This window comes from Macrosteles quadrilineatus, unplaced genomic scaffold (genome assembly GCF_028750875.1).
Source record: "Macrosteles quadrilineatus isolate MER2022 unplaced genomic scaffold, UCM_ALF_1.0 Scaffold_3__2_contigs__length_128488019, whole genome shotgun sequence".
Lineage (NCBI taxonomy): Eukaryota > Metazoa > Arthropoda > Insecta > Hemiptera > Cicadellidae > Macrosteles > Macrosteles quadrilineatus.
In genome coordinates, this window is record NW_026542596.1 from 91,262,207 (window position 1) to 91,281,494 (window position 19,288).

At 34.5% G+C, this 19,288-nt stretch overlaps 2 protein-coding genes across 3 annotated transcripts in view; one reads left to right on the top strand and one right to left on the bottom strand.

The window, feature by feature from the left end:
• Positions 1-9,164, bottom strand: part of LOC128988858 (probable ATP-dependent RNA helicase pitchoune) — a 55,992-nt gene extending 46,828 nt beyond the window's left edge. The window contains exons 1-4 of the mRNA XM_054410576.1: positions 9,037-9,164; positions 6,037-6,138; positions 4,386-4,508; positions 304-438 (exon numbers count right to left, since the gene is read on the bottom strand). Of these exons, the coding sequence (XP_054266551.1) occupies positions 304-438; positions 4,386-4,508; positions 6,037-6,138; positions 9,037-9,139 (463 nt within the window). The 5' untranslated portion in view covers positions 9,140-9,164. The remainder of the gene's footprint in view (positions 1-303; positions 439-4,385; positions 4,509-6,036; positions 6,139-9,036) is intronic.
• Positions 9,165-11,897: 2,733 nt separating this feature from the next.
• The window catches only part of LOC128988596 (Golgi-specific brefeldin A-resistance guanine nucleotide exchange factor 1-like), a 55,026-nt gene continuing 47,635 nt past the window's right edge, over positions 11,898-19,288 (top strand). For both annotated transcript variants that reach the window (XM_054410017.1, XM_054410018.1), the window contains exons 1-5: positions 11,898-12,005; positions 13,485-13,655; positions 14,130-14,229; positions 16,147-16,245; positions 17,514-17,632. In XM_054410017.1, the coding sequence (XP_054265992.1) occupies positions 13,551-13,655; positions 14,130-14,229; positions 16,147-16,245; positions 17,514-17,632 (423 nt within the window). In that variant the 5' untranslated portion in view covers positions 11,898-12,005; positions 13,485-13,550. The remainder of the gene's footprint in view (positions 12,006-13,484; positions 13,656-14,129; positions 14,230-16,146; positions 16,246-17,513; positions 17,633-19,288) is intronic.

Genomic DNA, 19,288 nt, shown 5'->3' on the forward strand with positions numbered 1-19,288 from the left:
ATGACCACTAAAGAAGTAAGCTATCACTTTGGGTATCAGGCCATTTTTCTGCGTTTGTCTGTCGTGGTTGCACGCCTGATCTCAGGCAACCATTCAAAAAATCTACCGAACGCATTCCAACTCTGTTGAATGTCCCCAAAATGTTTAGGTACATATAGTTTTAGAAAATCTGTACTGATGAAATTGCAACATTTAACATTTTGGAATCATAATCTAATATAAACATTAAACAATTTAGAGTATCAACACAGAGTTTAAAAAAATATGCAATGTTATTTATAATGTTTAGCTTTGAGTACTTACACAGCAAATTGTTTTCATCGGCCTTTTCTTTTTTACTGGAACTTTCTTGTGGTTGACTTTCTGTACTGATACTTGCATCACTTTCCGAGAGAGTTTTCTTCTTCTTTTTCTTTTTATTTTTCATCTGTTTAGAATCTGAAATCATATGGTAAATTGTTTGGAAAGTAGACTAATATTAATTGTATTTATTGCAATATAGGTTAGAATATATGTTAGAACGGATTATCGTGTGTGTATACCACACGACTTTGCTTGTCTGAATAATTAAATTTTCATTAGGCCTACATTTGATTGTTGAATCTTAGCACTTAAATTACTTAAGGTAAAACACTGACCGAATTACAAGGTATATGATCAGGCTGAAACTGTATTTTAGTTCAATATTTAGTTGCAAATTTTTAGTTCTAATTGTGGTTACAAACTAGACCTATCTGTTACAAGTGACCTATTCATAACAGATGATTGATATTATAAACAAATTAATATTCCTACTAGTCAGTTATATGAGGACCCAGGGAACTTCTTTTTAGGTTAGAATTTCTCTTAGGCATGATTGTTCTAATGTTCTCTATGAAATAATAGACATGATCACTCTGATGAAGAAACTATAGGCCTACCTACTGTACATAGAATACCCTAGAAAATTAACAACTACGAAATCGCTGCTAAACCCCATATAGTTGTCTATCTCATTATATTTTTTCTTTTATACTTTCTTATGAAATGGCGACCATACTATGTAGGTATTTTAAGCCAAGTATGAATGGAGATGAGTGTAGGATGAGTGGCGCGATCTTGTAGTCTTGTTAGTGACTAAGGCCGACATTCCTTAGACACAGCTGTTAATTAATAGCCCAAACAGCTAATGGCAACTAAGGGACCTACAGTTTAAAGTGGAATCCGAACCACATTTTTCCTTGGTATATACGAATTGGTCTAATTATCAGGATAGTATTGCGGATAGTAGTAGTACTCACTAGTGCGGATGTTAATCCACACCAGGGAGTATCCCATCCACAGTGCATGCCTATAAATATCCACAATCCGTGACCTCCAAGTAGCTGGATTACAGGACGACGCCACCCGTCCCAGTCTTTATTATTATATGGTATGTAATGGGATGAGATAATCAATGTCTCGATTCTGTCTTTTCAGTTTATTTAGTCAGGATCATATTTATTTAAGCAAGTTTAATGAGCTTAAGCCCCGTTCACACGGGGCGAGTTTACAAGCTACACGCCGGCTTTTTTACACGCAGCTAGTAAAATAGCTCAGTGTGAACGAAGTACTCGCTTAAAAGCGCTTGTAAAAAAGCTCTGGAAAAAGTTGACGCTGCCGCTACTTTACACGCCAACTCAAAGCGCATGTTACTCAAAGATGTTGGAGGATTTGGTTCGAGCCAGCTACTGAGCGAGTGGAAAAAGCATCGTGTGAACGACTACAAGCGCACTCGCCGGCGTCTTTCTACACGTTTGCGAGTGGACAAGCTCCGTGTGAACGAATACAAGCACACTCCCCAACTCGCCGGCTTCTTACTAATTTTTACTAATATAAATAATGCCTATTTCGATGTAATTGGTTTCAATACTCAGCTGTCAGACCATGATGGTCAACTCTTTGTAATAAATAGTAAAAATGATAGTCCTGATAATGCTGTATATCTTGAATATTCTAGGAACTTTAGCACTGCAAATATAGATCACTTTATTGAAATTCTTAGCCTTGAAACTTGGCTTAATGTATTTTTTGCTCCAGTTGAGTCAAAGTATGATGTATTTCACCAAACTTTTATGTATTATTTTGAGTTGTGTTTTCCTAAGAAATTATGTAGAAAATATAGACATAGAAGCAGGTGGTTTACTGAAGAGCTAAAGATTGAAAAACAATCAATTATTGAGTTTGCTAACAATGCTAGAATGTTAAAAAGCAAAACCATGTACAAACAACTAAGACAGAAGAATAAAATGTTTAGAAATAAGGTTACAGCTGCAAAAAAACTATATTATCAAAATAAAATAAACAACTCAAGTAACATGAACAAAACCAGCTGGCAAATTATTAACTCTGAAGTCGGTAAGGCAAAAGCAGATAACCACATTACTAGTGTTCATATTAACAATCAATGTTGTTCAGACCCTTATGTTATATGTAATTCATTTAACAATTATTTTACTGATTTGGTTGACACAAACATTGTTCCTAATTTGGATTCACTTGTTGGGGATGTAAAGGACAGTGTAAAAGTAGTTGAGTCAGATTATATAATTCCAGGTTTTCATTGTATACCTGTTGATGAGAAAGAGATAGACGAAATAATAAGTCATCTTAAAAACTCATTTAGCACCGGCTATGATGAGGTCCCTGTGGTGCTCATCAAAAAAGCAAAATTACCCCTCAGAAAACCTATAGCTCATTTAGTAAATTCTTCCTTTGTATCAGGCATTTTTCCTAATAAACTAAAAATTTCTAAATTAATTCCACTATTCAAAAAAGGAGATAGATATGAATTATCAAACTACCGTCCAATTGCTCTGCTTCCGGCCATGTCCAACCGTTTATATAGCTTCCTGGAAAGTAATCACCTTTTTGAGGACTGTCAACATGGTTTTCGAAGTGGTAGATCAGTTGTGACAGCTGCTACAGAGTTTTTAGAGTCAGTTATTGATTGTTTAGATGCAAAACAAAAGGCTCTTGGCATTTTCATGGATTTAACCAAGGCATTTGACTCTATAAACCACAATCTACTTTTAAATAAATTGTCAAGCATCGGAGTAAAAAATAAATCTCTTCAATGGCTAGAATCATACATTTGTAATAGAAAACAATTTGTAGAAACTATCCAATTCAATAATCAAATGAAAATTACTCACAAGTCAAAAATTAGAACTATTAAACATGGTGTACCACAGGGATCCATCTTGGGTCCCCTTCTATTCATTTGCTATGTTACAAACCTACCAGGGCTGACCAAATCTAGCAAACTTTACCTTTATGCAGACGATGTAAATCTTACAGTTACCGCTAATTCTGAAGAGGAAATTGAAAAGACAGCTAATGCTAATCTACATATACTTTCAAATTTTTTCCAAAACAATCAGTTACTTTTGAATCCAGATAAAACAAAGTTCATAAATTTTGAGACCCGTCAGACAAGACTTTCAATTAATCCTTCACTAGAAATTAATCAGAAACCTATTGAAGAATTAGAAAATATTAAATTCTTAGGATTTGAAATTGACAAAAATTTAACTTGGAATTCTCACGCAAACAAAGTAATAAAAAAAACTGTATCTGGTCTATTTGCATTAACTAGATTAAAAAATCTTCTTGATCAAGTAACATTAAAATCAATATACTTTTCGTACATACATTCTGTTATTTCTTTTGGAATATCTCTGTATGGCGCTACATCTATCAATAACTTAGAAACAATCCTAAAATTACAAAAACGAGCTATAAGAATTATTTTGGACCTTGACTCGAGAACTTCAAAAGAGCATTTTAGATCATTAAAAATAATGACAGTATATGGATTGTACATCTATGAAACAGTTCTATATGTTAAAAACAGATTTTCTCAATTGGCGTTAACTGGTGAACACCACCACTACAATACCAGAAACAAAACCAACATTGCTCTAAACCGCCACAGATTAGAACTTTACAGTAAAAAACCAAGTTATACCGGCTCCAAATTTTACAACAAAATTCCAAATGAAATTAAATCGGCAAAAAGCATGGTCGAATTTAAGAGGGGTCTTAAAACATTTCTCATCAACAAGGTATTGTATTCCCTTGATGAACTTTAAATTTTTTAGAAGGAGCATTCATTTGTAATTTGTATAAACTTATGTTAGATTTTAAGAACTTTGTATCCATAGAATATAACATTGTAATATAAAAACATTTAAGAGAATGACACTATTCATGTACTTTGTGCTTCAATGAATAAAGAAATATTGAATTGAATTGAATTGAATTGAATTACACGCTGGCGAGTAGCTTGTAAACTCGCACCGTGTGAACGAGGCTTTATATTTATATACAGTTGAACTCAAGTAGCCTATTGTTAAAATATCTACCTGGACCACTGCTGCTCTCGACTGAACCATTAAGGGAGTTTTCTTGAATACTGTCACCGTCTTCTTCGTCACTAACATCATTTTGGTTGCTTGAACTAATTTTTAACTTCTTCTTCTTTTTTTCTGAAAATTTTGGTAGGTAGTCAATTAGTGTTACACTGTGAATAAAATAAAAGCCCAGACAAGTCTAGATTTTTGTTTAGAAATTAGCAGTTAAAACCATCAACCGAGTCATGATTTCCCTCTTAATTGTCTATCTATTTCTTCTTGTTTCAACTCTAACTAGGCCTATTATAAGAGTAGACAAACTTGTATTGCATAGCATTCTTCATTGTTATAGTTCTATGCACAACTTCGTTGTTAGATGAGCAGTTTTAATTCCAGGAATATCCAAAAGGTTTGAGAGGTTTCCCTAAGGCGGTTAGGGAGGAGGGAAATTTAGTAATGAGCTCAGTATTTCCCCAAATCGCAGTTTCCACTGTCGCTTCTAACATGGTGATTAATATGTGGGGCATGGTGTGGGCATGTGTATATACAAAACTATAATAAGACCAGTATTACTATATGGCTCAGAGAATTGGGTGATAAGCAAGAGAACTGAGAAACGACTTATAGTGTTCGAAAACAAGATTCTAAGGAAAATCTTTGGACCAACCTTTGAAAACGGAGAATGGAGAGTTAAGCACAACAGGGAGTTGAGAGAGTTGTACAGGGACCCAGATATTGTGGCTGAGGTGAGAAGTAGGAGATTGAGATGGGCAGGCCATGTGTTAAGAAAGGAAGAGGGATCCTTAGTGAGAAACGCCCTAAACAACAATCCCGAGGGTAGAAGACCTCCTGGAAGGCCCAAGTTGAGGCGGAGAGATCAAGTGAGAAGAGATCTGAGAAGAATGGGAAGAAGAGAGGATGAAGCAATGGATCGTGCAGTCTGGAGGCAGTGTGTTGGAGAGGTAAAGTACCTCCTTGGGTACCAAGAGCCACGGCAGTAAGTAAGTAAGTATGGTGTGGACTGGCCTATTCCTACGCTGAAGGCCATCTAAAAAAATAAAGGTAACTTAGGCCTACCTATCTTCTGGTCAAGAGAAATAAGATATTAACTTGGAAAAATTTCAACAAATATGCTCAAGTATCAGAACTCTCAAAAATTACATAATTTTAATGCTCAAACTGAATTAGTTACTTAGTACGGTATGTTAACTTTGATTTTAATGTGACAAGTTTATTACAATTTTTGAAATTTGTCTTCTTCTCAAGTATTACCGGACTATCGCATACTGTATTTAGTCAAAGATATAGGCTAACTTAATTTTGTAAGACAATTTCAAATTTCCACTTTTGTCAGACCTGTGGTTCAGCCTTGAGGTTTGTACCAACCTTTGCAAAAATTTAATGCTTTCAAGCCTCGTGAGTCCCACATTATTTATCAGAATTATTTACAACAAAACCGTACATTTTAAGTTCTAACTTAATACCTAATCCAATGAAAATAAAAATATTTACCAAACTCCTTTGAAAATCATTAACTTACCAGTAGTTTCCTTCATTTACATTACTAGGCTACTAGTGTGAAAATTATAAAAGATAAAATCAATTTTTTTAATATCATCCAACCTTTAGAAATAGGCCTACAGTAAAATACGGTTCTACTTACTTTTTACACCTTGAACTTGGTCTCCCTTTCTTTTGTTGCTATTTCCAATTTTAGGTGATGTGATTTGACTTTTTCCTCCCACGAATGCATCTGACTTCACATCTGTAAAACGAAATTTTAAAGAAAAAATCTATATAAATAAAATTAGAGTTTTGTCTGTACATTGCTTAGAATAATGAACTTTTTGGTTATTTTTACATTTCATAGGTCAGAGAAACCGAATCAAACCTTATCTCAATTTCTGTCTGTCTGTCTGTCTGTCTGTCTGTCTGTCTATCTGTCATTCTCTTGGTAACGCTAAAATACGCACTTTATTACAACTACTCCTCAATAACTATAGCACTGTCCCGCCTGAAACTTATTTTCCAAATACTATACATATATGAGATGGTTTTAGACGTATTTCATCGAATATGAGACAGTTAGATATTTAACAGTAAACCCTTGAAAATCAAGTTTTTGTCGATTTTTGACGTGGAATTTCTGGAAGCCCATGTTAACCTTATGAGAAATGAAATTATTGAATCTTAACAGCTGTTTCAATTAAACAAGTTGGTTCTGTTCTGTGATGTTCAATAGCATTAAAGTTACAAGGATTACCAACAGGGTGCAGCACTAGCACTATTATTTCTTTTACATTTATGACAACAGCTAATTTGCAACATGGAGGCGAGTGAGCGTAGCGAACGAGCTAACCTGAAGGCAAGTGAGCGTAGCGAACGAGCTAACCTGAAGGAAAGTGAGCGCAGCGAACGAGCTCCAACATACAGGTGAGTGAGCGTAGCGAACGAACTTCAACCAGGACGTGATTGAGCCATGCAAACGAGATCAGATAGTAAAAATAAAAGTAAGCCTACCGTTATAGGATCGACCGGCAGACACAGAGGTAATTTAACCTTTTATTGATTGTCATACCGATCCGGAACAACAAAAAACAACATAAAATGAAGCTATGTATAATAGTTTGGCCAGCATATCTTAAAATATGCAAAACAACTGCTGTTCTTTATATAAGAAGGTTTCAACTGAATATTATAAGATCCCCGTGCGTAGAACGGGTACACAGCTAGTTTTAAATAATAGCAAAGCAGCAAAATCAACTAACTTAGGCTTAAGAAACTTTTACAATATTATTAGGCTACACACTGATTCCTGGTCTCTCACCTCCTTGAAAGCTCCTAAAAAGGCCACTCCTAGGGTTTAGATTACAGTCAAAAATCACTGAATATAGATATTTTATAACATTGACACAGATGCATTGAGTTTACAAACCACAGCATTTCAAAGGTTTTCCCACCACCAACAGGATGCAACCATGATTTACATTACATAGGCCTACATAGGCTATAGGATAATTAATGTTTTAATATGCTTCACCTCTGAAGCCTTAATTCAGCATTAGCCTACTTTAATGTCTGGTAAAATAAAAAAAGAAGTTGTGTGTGGAAGGGACAGGTTCCATTCCTGGCACATTCACTACACTTTTAAAATTTACTTTATCATTAAAAGTTGACAGAACCGGGTGGGGTGGGGGGCGACAGGGATTTTGCCCCGGGGCATCTTGTGCGATGGGAATTCCATGGCGTTTATGAAGCGCCACACACAGGACTGGGTGAGGCAGGGCACGTCAAAAAGACGCCCCTGGGCACCCGCAGGGCAAAATGAGAAGCTATCTAAAATTAGGCTCAGAGGAAAGTCGCTGCCGGGCAGAACTTTCTGCGCATGCACGGTCATGTGATTTATTCCCTAATGGGCTAATTTTGATAAGGATTATTTTACAACTAAAATAATTTACATTATATGACTGTAGCAATTTATACAACCAAATATTACACATTTTATGGGGGCCAAACATTTTACTTTACATGTCCTGCCTCGTTCCGTGTGTGACAGCAGCGGGACAGGGCAAGTCAGGCGTCTCATCATGCCCTGCCCCGCCCGGTTCTGTGTGTGGCCGGCCTTAAACTGGCAACAACATTAAGACGGGGATGAAATAGTTGTAACAATAGTCAATGTAGGCCTAGAATGTTGTTACTGACTAAGATCAGCTGTTTAATTAGCCAAGATATTTTATTTGAAGGCCAATAGGAACAGCTGGGTCCAGTTTTGAATCATCAAAAGGCTTCTGACTCTTCTCTGGAACGATCTAACAAACTTTTGATTGCTAGGCGGGCACTATTAAACAATCAGCAAGGTACCCAGATAAGAAACTATCAATCTTGTTATGTTGATATGAAAGCATTTACTCACAATATTTACGATTGGACTAGGCCTACACTTACAAGATTGATTAGGTAGGAGTAGGCTACCTGGTTGATTCAACGATAAATAATCATAACTAGGCCTATTACCATACTTAGTTACCAGTTAAAATGAGGTCAGATGGATCCAGTATCGAACCATCAAAAGAGCTTTTTAACTCTTCTCAGGATCGAACCAGCGGCCTTTTGATTTCTGGGGGTAGTATTATATTTTATATTTATTTATTTATTTTTTTATAACTACTCAGCTAGGGATGCGCATCGATAGCCGATGTTTTTGAAACATCGAAGTTCGTTGTTTTGTACATCGATGGTAACTTAGCCTAGATTACCAATGTTCTTCATACATCGATGATTTTGGACAAGTATTAAATGTCAAATGTTTTCCATGACTGAATCGTAACTTAGTAGATTTAAGTTAATAGCTTTTCAGTCAATAGAGCAGACGAAACACTGATAAAAACTAAGTTACATTTTAGCCCCGAAAACATCAATTTCGCGGCGATGAAAAGTTACTATCGATAGTTGACCTATCGATGTTCATCCCTACACTCAGCTACCCTACTTTATGAAATACTTAAATACTTATATATTTTTGGTAATCAGCTCTCAGAAAACCACGAGAGAATATTTTTCATCTTATATTTTTTGTACAAAGTTAGGTCTTTTTTATTCCAACATTGATACACCTAGGGAAGCACATGGTGAGCAGTTAACACCTAGTTTACAGTATACGTACTTGTTTCATTTTTACAAGCTTCTTGTTTTAGTTTTAATAACTTAAGTTTCCGCTTTTCGTTCCTTTTTATTTTCTGCATCAAAACCCGATCTTGTAGAGACATTTCTTGATTACATGTATTTCGGCAGGATTTAGGAAGCAATTCAAAATATAACCTCAATTTCAATTAGTGATGGGAGAATCGAATACAGAATCGAATAGTATTCGAATACAGCCCGAGTATTCGTAGATTCGAATACTTCAGATTCGTACGAATACTTTTTTGTGAATACTCTTGGCCTCAGATTTTGCAGGATTTCTTGAATCTAGAAAGCGAATTCGGGGGATTCAAAAATGTATTCAACACTTTTTCAACTACTGAATTCCCTTTTGAATATCTTACGAATCCGTAGCATTCGCAAGAGTACATATTTAATTTTTTTGACTGCAGCATTTGTTTTCATCTATTCGTTATAATTTTACCATTAGCCCTATAATTTACATACGATTATTATTAATCCTTAACATTTAGAATAATATTCTAAATGTTAAGGATTAATAAAATTAATTAATAAATTATATAGAATATTTAAAATATTAGGTTACTACTGGTAGAGGGCTTTTGAATAGAATTTATTATAACTACAACCGATTTATATAGTTCCATGGCAAAATAACATGCATATCTGATGTAAATTATCTATACAAATGAATGAGACATATTATTAAAGATATTAATTAGTTAATATAATAGAAAATAATACATTAATAAGACTGTAACTGACCATGAAATAAGTATAAGTCAAAATAAATGTACCTTTTAAAAATCATATAATTTAAAATTACATTGAATAAATTATATTAATGAATTAATTACTGTAAAACGAAATAACAGTGGCCAAAAGAACGGTTGCATTATGAAATAGTATATTTCGTACCTAGGGCCGAAAATGAGTTTTGCCGGCTCGAGATAGTTTTTAAGTTCGAGACGAAGTCGAGAACTTAAATCGATCGAGAGCTGCAAAACCATTTCGGTCCGTGGTACGAACGCTATTTTTCACCACACTATACCATATTACCACTATTCACCACTATAATAATGCACACTGATAGTCAACACAACTACAACTTTAAGGTTATGTGAAAAAATAATTTGAGGAATCAGCAAAAATAAAAATAAATAGTTGCTAGGCAACGGTGATAATAACATAATTCTACTGCAATGCTACGGATTTTGATTGTGTATTTAAAATGCATTCATGTTTTAATTAAGTAAGCGGACAGCTGATTTTGCGGCCCCGGCCTGTAAAAACCTGCTCGGTCCCCAAATTACGATGACAGCTGGCATGGCCAGCAAAACGTAACTTTCAGCCACCAATTAACGTATGTAATACAGCCAAAAACATCATAGTGTGGTGAAAAAAGAATTACACACTCATTTTCCATGCTTTGCATACTCAAAGGTGTTCGAATACAAGTATTCGTAAAAGTATTCGAATACAGGGGAGGCTACGAATTCACTGTATTCGATTCTTTAAAGTATTCGATTCTCCCATCACTAATTTCAATTCACTTCACTAGTAAAAAATAGTAAATCTGATTCTGAATCTGAATCTGACAAATAAGTTTGAGGGGGGCATCACCACATTACTCACATTCCGAGTTGCGTTCCGGACAGGCTCACGGGAGCCATCCGTGACGTCATATTGATGGTCCGTAGATCTATGACGTCATAAGTTTTACTAAATTTTCAAATTAAGAAGAATTATAAAATTAATGTTTTAACTATAAAATTAAACCGTCATATTATAACCTAACCAACCAAACTTGCTTATAATATAAAAAAGATATAAGATAAAAATTGAATGAAGGTTTACTAATGAATAAAAAATAGTCCTGTTCATAAAATAAAATTATAAACAGTGAAGAGGTAATAGCATTATAAGCTAAATCTCTGACTCTAAACTAAACTCACACTCACTACACAACCAACCAGAACCAGAGTACCACACCATTGATTATACATATCCCCAAGAAAGGAGATATATAAGCGATGCAATGCTACTATAGTACTTTACTACTCAAGACCGCAAATTATAAGGCATTGTTTGATCGTACAATATCCGTTTCCTTGTAACTTAAGTATTTCTAGTAAAAACTTGCAATTTCTCCCCCATGTTTATACTTGTTCTATATTGCTTTACTACATATTGTTGCTGTCTAGTATGGAAAAACTCACTGTTTCTGTTTGCTTAGATCTTGTTAGTGATTGTTATTGCATTGTAAATTAATGTATTGTATTTATTGTTCTGTCTTTGTTCTTGTTTTGCATTGTTATTGCATGTATTGATATTTCTCGTTGACTGATCTGTTATTGTTTCTTTTGTTGATTGTTAAATTATTGTTCTTTGCCTTTGCTTGTGAAATTTGTTGCACAGTATCATGTATATTTTGAATTGTCCATGTATAAATTGGCAATTTTGCCGTTGAATAAATGAAATGAAATGAAATGTACAATGCTGATCAATATGTTATTTATAGTAAACATTGTTTTGTAGTTTTACGGAAGTGTATTTTTGTGGTGTGACAGATACAAAAAAGACAAATTAAAATCTCATTTACAAGTAAATGGTATTTGATATGGTAACAGTAATTTTTAATAAACAATCGCATAACCAATGGTTTAAGTTTGAGTTGAGGTTGAAATCATTGGTTGAAATCTGATAACTCTCATAAGTCTAGTTGGCTGCCATGTGCTCTACTTGCCTGTAAGTAAGTAACTGAAAACTTAATCAGCTGGTGTTTTATACACGTAGCAGACGCGAGTGTTGGCGTTTTGATATTGTGAATTAATCTGTCAGTCAGTCACACTCACTTTCATAATCAGAAATAAAATAAAAACTGAATAAAATCACAAAACCGCATCTCTTTTTCTCTGTCAATATCAATACTGGCTTTTGTTGTGTCTACTAACATTCAACGTTTTACAGGTGTGTAAATTGTTTTAAACTGTATAATTTTGTAACTGTACTTAGTTAAGATGTAGGGCCAATCAAAGTAGATCCTAACATCAGTAACTGCAGTAACTTAACCATTTTTGTAGCAATTTCCGGCACTAATTTTGTTGGTAATTATAATTTAAAATTCAACCTTATTTTGTTATTCCAAACCTGACAACTCGTGTAATACATTCCAAACCACCCAAATTCCCTATCTTACATACTCAAACCATTTTACAGGTTTATAACTAAAAACACAATTACATTGCTGGAATGCCTCTTGTCCTAAGTTAGTGACATCATAAATGTAATGACAATAAAGTATTGTCATTTTTGCAGCCCCTGTCAATATCTTTACTGTTGTTGATAATTATTATTTTTAGGACTAGTATTGCAACACTTGTCTTCTAAGAAACTGTAGGCCTAACTTATATGTATTTGGCTTTGACCATTGAGAATTAAAATACGGCAAATAAATATCCCAAGGTTAGAATTTGTGTGGAAAATTGTTAGGCTGCACTTGAGTATCTGGGGTACAGTTTCTTAACTGGGCTAATATCGATTGAAACTATTGTGATCGATTAGTAAACCTTCATGCGATTTTTTCACCATCAGCAAGTTTGGTTAATTAGGCTAGGTTATGAAAGTTTAATTTTATAATAGGCCAAGATATATTTTAAAATATCGATAATCAATCAATATTTTCAATTCGATAGCTTCAATCGATATTTACGTAGCCCAGTTAAGAAACTGTACCCATTATCTGTCCTACACTCATTCAAATGAAAAATATCGATACTGTATAGATTATTCTATAGCCTATATAACGATTATTTCATTCCAACTTGATATATCGAATGAAATAATCGATGTATCGATCGATATATTCATTAAAATGAGTGTAGGACGGATACCTAAGTGACTAGGCCTACCAAAGTTTTACTAAAGTGCAGCCAATTGTTAAATGCTAATCTACAAGACTTTAATTTTACTTCTACCCTGCTTGTAAACTTAAGTTAGGCTAGGTTATTCTATCAGAAGTTATTAGCAATTCAATTGATTGAGTTTAAATTAATTTGGCCTAAGTTACCTTCATCCAGGCAAAGATTCTCGATCTTTTGAGGCTCAATAGCCAATCAAAGTATAAAAGATTGTTAAAGTACTCTCAAAGTATAACTCACAATAACCACTTAACTAAACTAGCTTTTATGCAACTTTAGTTTTTTCGGTTAAGTAAAGCTTGAAGCTTCTAAGTTTGTGGTTTTTGTAGCCTGAAAATTAATGACTTAAATATTACAGTAGTTTGGTTCAATAGCTGTCATGTCAACAATAAACAAAGCATTTCCTTCCCAATTTCATTTTGCAGGTTATAAGTTAAACTTAATCAATAATTCTAAATTTGATCTACTTTTATAAATATATTCCACTGTTCAGTTTTAGCTTTAATATGGAACTTATTATATTTTTTAGGAAAAGCCTTTGATTTAAATTGCAATGAGCTCAAACTGATCCAGTGCTTTCCCGCTCCGACGCAAAATGTCGTTCATACCAGGGAATGGCGTTTATGTGGTCCAGGGAGAAATGTCGATCCTCTTGACAGCCATGAGGAGAGGTGCTCGCTGGTCGTCCCACTCTCATCTGGCAAGTAGAGTTTTTACCTAGAAAGTTGTGTCGAGCTTGTTTCAACATTAATATAATGCATTTGTCCTAGTAAAATGAGGCTATTTTGATGAAACCATTGTATTTTTTTTTACATTTGTCCACAGTACTCTAAAATTTAGAATTGATCATGAAATTAAACTCAGTTCAAGTATAGATATCCTTCAAACAAAATATAACTGGAGTAGGCAAGTGTAACCTGTGCTATTTTAACTCTCAATAGCCATGGTAGACGGTATAGTAGCTTAAAACTTCAAAATTTCATTGAATTCAAAATTCAATCTTTGACTAATTACTGAAATTCAGCTAGGCTATTATACAGAATTTCAGTACTAGTCAAAGTGGTATTTTTACTACCTGCCTTATTTATTCAATTCATTAATTTTATTTTTAAAGTAGTCCACATAGGCCCGGTCACATTTTTAATATGTAATTTAATATATCTTTTACTTGTAGGATGAAGAAAATGACATCTTGATTAAAGGTTTCTCAGCTCTTAAAGACGTCTTAAATTCCGTCGGTGATCTGAGAGCTATAGATCCACTTCATTTTCTCGGTAAGTTAAGCTTTCTTTACTAATTTTATACTACTTGGCCAGCAACATACTTTGTTTGTAGGCCTACACATTTTAAGCTGGACTATGAGTGAATGGCAAGTGTCTAATGGAGAGGATGCTTTGTGTATATTTCTTACATATAAAGATCAGCTGTTTCTTTAGCCAGGATAGTTTATCAGAAATCTAATTATAGAAAATTGGAACTTTTCATAGCTGATGAAACTGGGGACCTTCTTACTAAAAGGCGAGCACTTCAACCACTCAACTATCTAATTATACTTTGGTATTATAACAACCATAAGACCTATAAATATAGTTCCACATGAGATTTTGGATGGTATGTTTAACATTTATCAAACCGACAACCTTCAGCAAGCCCTCAAACCACTCAACCACCCAATTAGGCTATACTTTGGTATTATAAAACATCCACACCTATAAATGTGAGATTTTGGTTAGTATGTTTACCATTTCTCTACAGAAGTCTCTAGAGTCAAAAATATCAGGCTTTGGCTTATCACAATACCTCTTTCTTTCCCTTCTTCAAGGTACGATACAAAACAAATCTAGTTATGTTATTGTTGTTGGACAGTGCAAGTGTCTGATGAGACAGTTTTTATAGCATTTTAGCGCTAGAGTCTCGTCCGCTGCAGCTGATGTTCTTGTGTTGTTAAAGTTTTGATGCAGTGATGGATGGTAAAATAATCATTTGGGATTTACCCAAGGGTGAAGAGGTGGTAGTCTTTGCAGGACAAAAAATTTCCACCAAAATCAAAACATTGTATTAATTCAATTGACACTTTGTTTTGGACTAGACCTAGTTATTGCACAACTAGACCTAACCTGACCAAATCTACATGGGTGTGGTCAGTACGATCCAAAGTACAATAGACACCCTCTTATCCAGACACCTTTTAACCGGACTACACTTGGCAAAAATGACATCTCTTTAACCGGACAATTTTTATCAGCACATCGGTTTAACCGGACTAGATCGGCAGGAAGTGGGCGGTACTGAACCGACTGTTCTCGTAAGAAATATTTCAGACCAGTGATCACGTGTCTAAATACAATGCTCTCCTAAATTTAAGTCAAATATTTGGGTTACATAACAAGTTTTTGGGGACGTCGGTTTAACCGGAAAACCCGTTATCCATACTGGCCTCGGTCCTCGGTCCGACGAGTCAGGATAAGAGGGAGTCTACTGTACCAGCTTAGCTTAGTTTATAATGTGAAGGCAACAACATTAATAGGCGTACTTAATTGCCTGATAAAATGAACTTTTACTGCAAGTTAGGTCATAAGTTGCAAATACATTTAAGAACAATAGTACATTAGACGCGCTCAAGTCCAATTATCCAAGCTAAACAGGACAGAGACTAGCTTGGATAATCAAAAACTCGGATAACACGGAGGTAAAAATTATATCTGTTGGAATTGCATTTGCCCGGCTATCAATACTGTGGACCTGGAACAAAATTGTAAAACGGCTATATACAGTACTGTGTTTGCTCGACTCTCGAAAGTCAAGATTTATCGTAATCCCGACCGGACATCCGCCACATTAGTCCGGATGAGCGAGAGTCTACTGTATACGTATTCTCTTTGGTACATCTCTTGTAACTAATTATTAAGCTTTTGTGAGAAGTCAAATAAGTCTGAGCTGTTGTACTGTAGTAAAAGTTTATAGTAAGCCTACAAATTTAGCAATTACAGATTTCGTACTACTTCAAAAGTATACTGATGCACATTTAGTTTATTAATTCAGAAGTATACTGTAATTTTGAAGACATTGAACAAAAATCAGTTTAGTACTTTTGTAGGCCTATTTTAAAATGTGTGAAGTTAAAGTTGTTTGAATGCTAAAATTAACTGTAGCGTTCATTGGTTTTAAAATTCTGTGATATACTGTTCCAGAACCATTTTTAGAAGTGATTAAGTCAGAAGAGACTACAGGACCGGTCACTAGCCTCGCACTCTCCTCTGTCAGCAAGTTTCTGTCGTACGGCCTCATTGGTGAGCAACGGGACGTAACATTGCCTCATCAATACAATGATTACATCAGTACTAGTAACTAGATTCCTAAAATATGTAATTGTGCCTGTTGGTTTTCAAATGTATAAATAGCTTGATGAATTACCTTTTTGAATTAATCAAATTCCACTTTTATTGAATAACAATCATACATATTTTTATAAACACAACTCAACATTTTTATTTTTATTTATTTAGGGAAAAAAACTAGTAAATTTAGGACCATTTGCCAATTTAACCCATTGGGGAAGGAATTAATCCGCTACCTGCAGCACCTTCTGGCGGCAATTAATTTTACCGAATTTGTAGACTTTTACTCTAACTGCTATAGAAAGAAAACCTTAGGTAATAAATTAATAATTCTTTCACCATTTTGTTCACAGTAAAATTTTCCACAGAAAAGTGTTAATTGGATAGTCAAAGTTCTAAACTAAAAAAATATCTATATATAAAGATTATAAAAATAAAAATTTTCAGAACAATATTTTGAAAGTAAACTTGATATACAAATTAATTAAAAAAATTAATTAAATTAATTAATCCAGACACCAAATAGCACTACTATTATAAAGGTCGATCGATTCCCTACGTAGAAAAATCAAAAGTTGTGTACTTTTATAAGTAATAACATTTTTTTTAAATTGTTTGTTTACCTTACCGCAGCTGATTTTTGGTGATATGTGGTTTCCATGGCAACACAAAATTGTTTGTTATTCGCTATTAATTTATTAAAATACGCAAATCAAGAAGCAAGATATTTATAAACATTATAATAGTAAGAAGAAACAAAAAGGGCGAAAAATAATAATAACTAAATAAAAAATGGCGCTGCCTAGCGGTGACACGAGCGGCTCTCGTAAGTCGGCCTGCAGCGGCCGTACGAGTAACGCTCGTAAGTCGGCGCCAATGGCTTAATTAACTAAAGCCTATAAAATTGTTTTTTGCAAGTCAAATTCACTTTGTTCACTGTTCAACTTGTCGAATTCTTTCTTTTAATGTAATTCTTTAATATTACACCTTTGCTATTCAGATGATTAAATAATTTACTGTACCAATAAAAAATTTAGTATGTCCAAAATTAATCTGATTAAATAACTTAAGTATTACAACTAATTGTAACAGTTCCAAAGGTTTGTGTTTAAAAAAAATTTTCAACTTAGGCTTGTTAACAGTTAGATAATAAGCCTTGTAATCTGCCTGCTAACTGGCCTGGTGTAAACGCGGCATGATATTTGTTGTTTTTCTACCAGACCCTGGAGGCAAGTCAGTGCCAGCAGCTGTAGAGAGGATCGCAGACGCAGTCACTCACGCTAGGTTTGTGGGGACGGATCAAGCCAGCGATGGGGTTGTGCTCATGAAAATATTACAGGTATTTAGTTACTGTCACTCATCTTATACCATTAAACGATTACTGGTTGGTTGTGAAGGTTAATTTTAATTTACAGTAGATAGATACATAAGCCTACACATTTTTTTTAATTGATGGAAATTGTAAGGACAAGGTTAAGTAAAAGAACTGTGAATAAACTCAGTTACAGGGTAATAATAGGACAAAAGAGTGTAGGCTATAAGGGTTTTCGTCTAAATAATAGGTTAGCCTATAACTTATTGGGCAAGTGTTTACCATAGCACACAACACACTTATAACTTTACTAGATTACATAGTTGAACATAGTTTAGCAATGTTATTAAGTTATTATCTAGGCATTTTAAAGGTAAGCTAGCTGCGGTGCCCTTATTCTATAATTTAAGTATGAAAAAGATGTATTTCTTATAACATTTGTATTATTATTTTTAATGTTAATTTTGGTTAAATAATATTTTTCATAACTTTTACCTACGACTAATTATTAGATTAGCCTTTTCGATTCAGTACTTGGAATAAAAAATATATATTTTCCAGTATTATTTACTTAGTTTACAGTATTGTTTTGTTACTTTACAGTAAAAGTTTGGATCAATGAGGTTCAAAAATTGAGAGAAAAGGAAGTAAAATGTTAATACTTTGAATGCCAACTTATCGGCTGTTAAGACCAATTTAATTGATTAAACAATGAGTGAGTGGTCAATACAATAAGTCATTGCATCACAATCAGTGGCAACGAGAGGTTAAAAACGAAAAAATAACCCATCTTGGAAGTTATGAGTAGGCCTAGTGATTTTTAGTAATTAAGAAACTGTGGTTGGTAGGTAAACTAGTGTACGCACTGCGTAATTAGCCTTTATGACATTCGTAGATGACGTAGTGACTTAGTTACAGTGTATAAGGATAGCACCGTGTCAACGAAGGTACGTCAGGGTGACGACACTTCAGTGGCGACGAGGACAATTGGAGCAGTTTTTAACGTTCGGGAGTGAAGCGTCGGTCTACGTCCGGTACTGTACGCGTGGTGTAAATGGCTTGTTTTAGCGCCTTAAAAAGATTTTCGTTAGTTTGTGTGGGGAAGGAATGAACATAGAGAAGCTATTTAGTGAAGGATTTAAGTTCGGACATAAAATGGCGGGAATTATAGGAAGTGTCGGGGAGTTCGACCAACACGAGGAAACGTGGGACTCGTATATTGAACGTTTCGAGCTATTTTTAAGTTGTAACGAGGTCAGTGAAACGAAAAAGGTTAGTACGTTACTCACAGTAGTTGGTGTAAAGACGTTTAAACTTTTGCGAGATTTGTGTACACCGGACAAACCGTCTACTAAATCGTACGCTGAATTAGTGAAATTATTTAAAGACCATTTGTACCCGACCCCATCTTTCATTGCGGAACGATATAGATTCAGCTGGAGAAATCAGTTAGAAAACGAGAGTGTTTCCCAGTATATCGCGCAATTAAAGCATTTGTCGACACATTGCGAATTTGGCGCGAATTAAATGACTATCTACGAGATCGCCTGGTTAGTGGCATTAGAAGTGAATCAATGAAGCAGAGACTTTTATCGGAATCAAATTTAACATTCGAGAAGGCAGTGCAGATGACGTCACAGTTCGAGATGGCGGAGAAGAGCGCGGCGTCACTTTCGGCGGGAA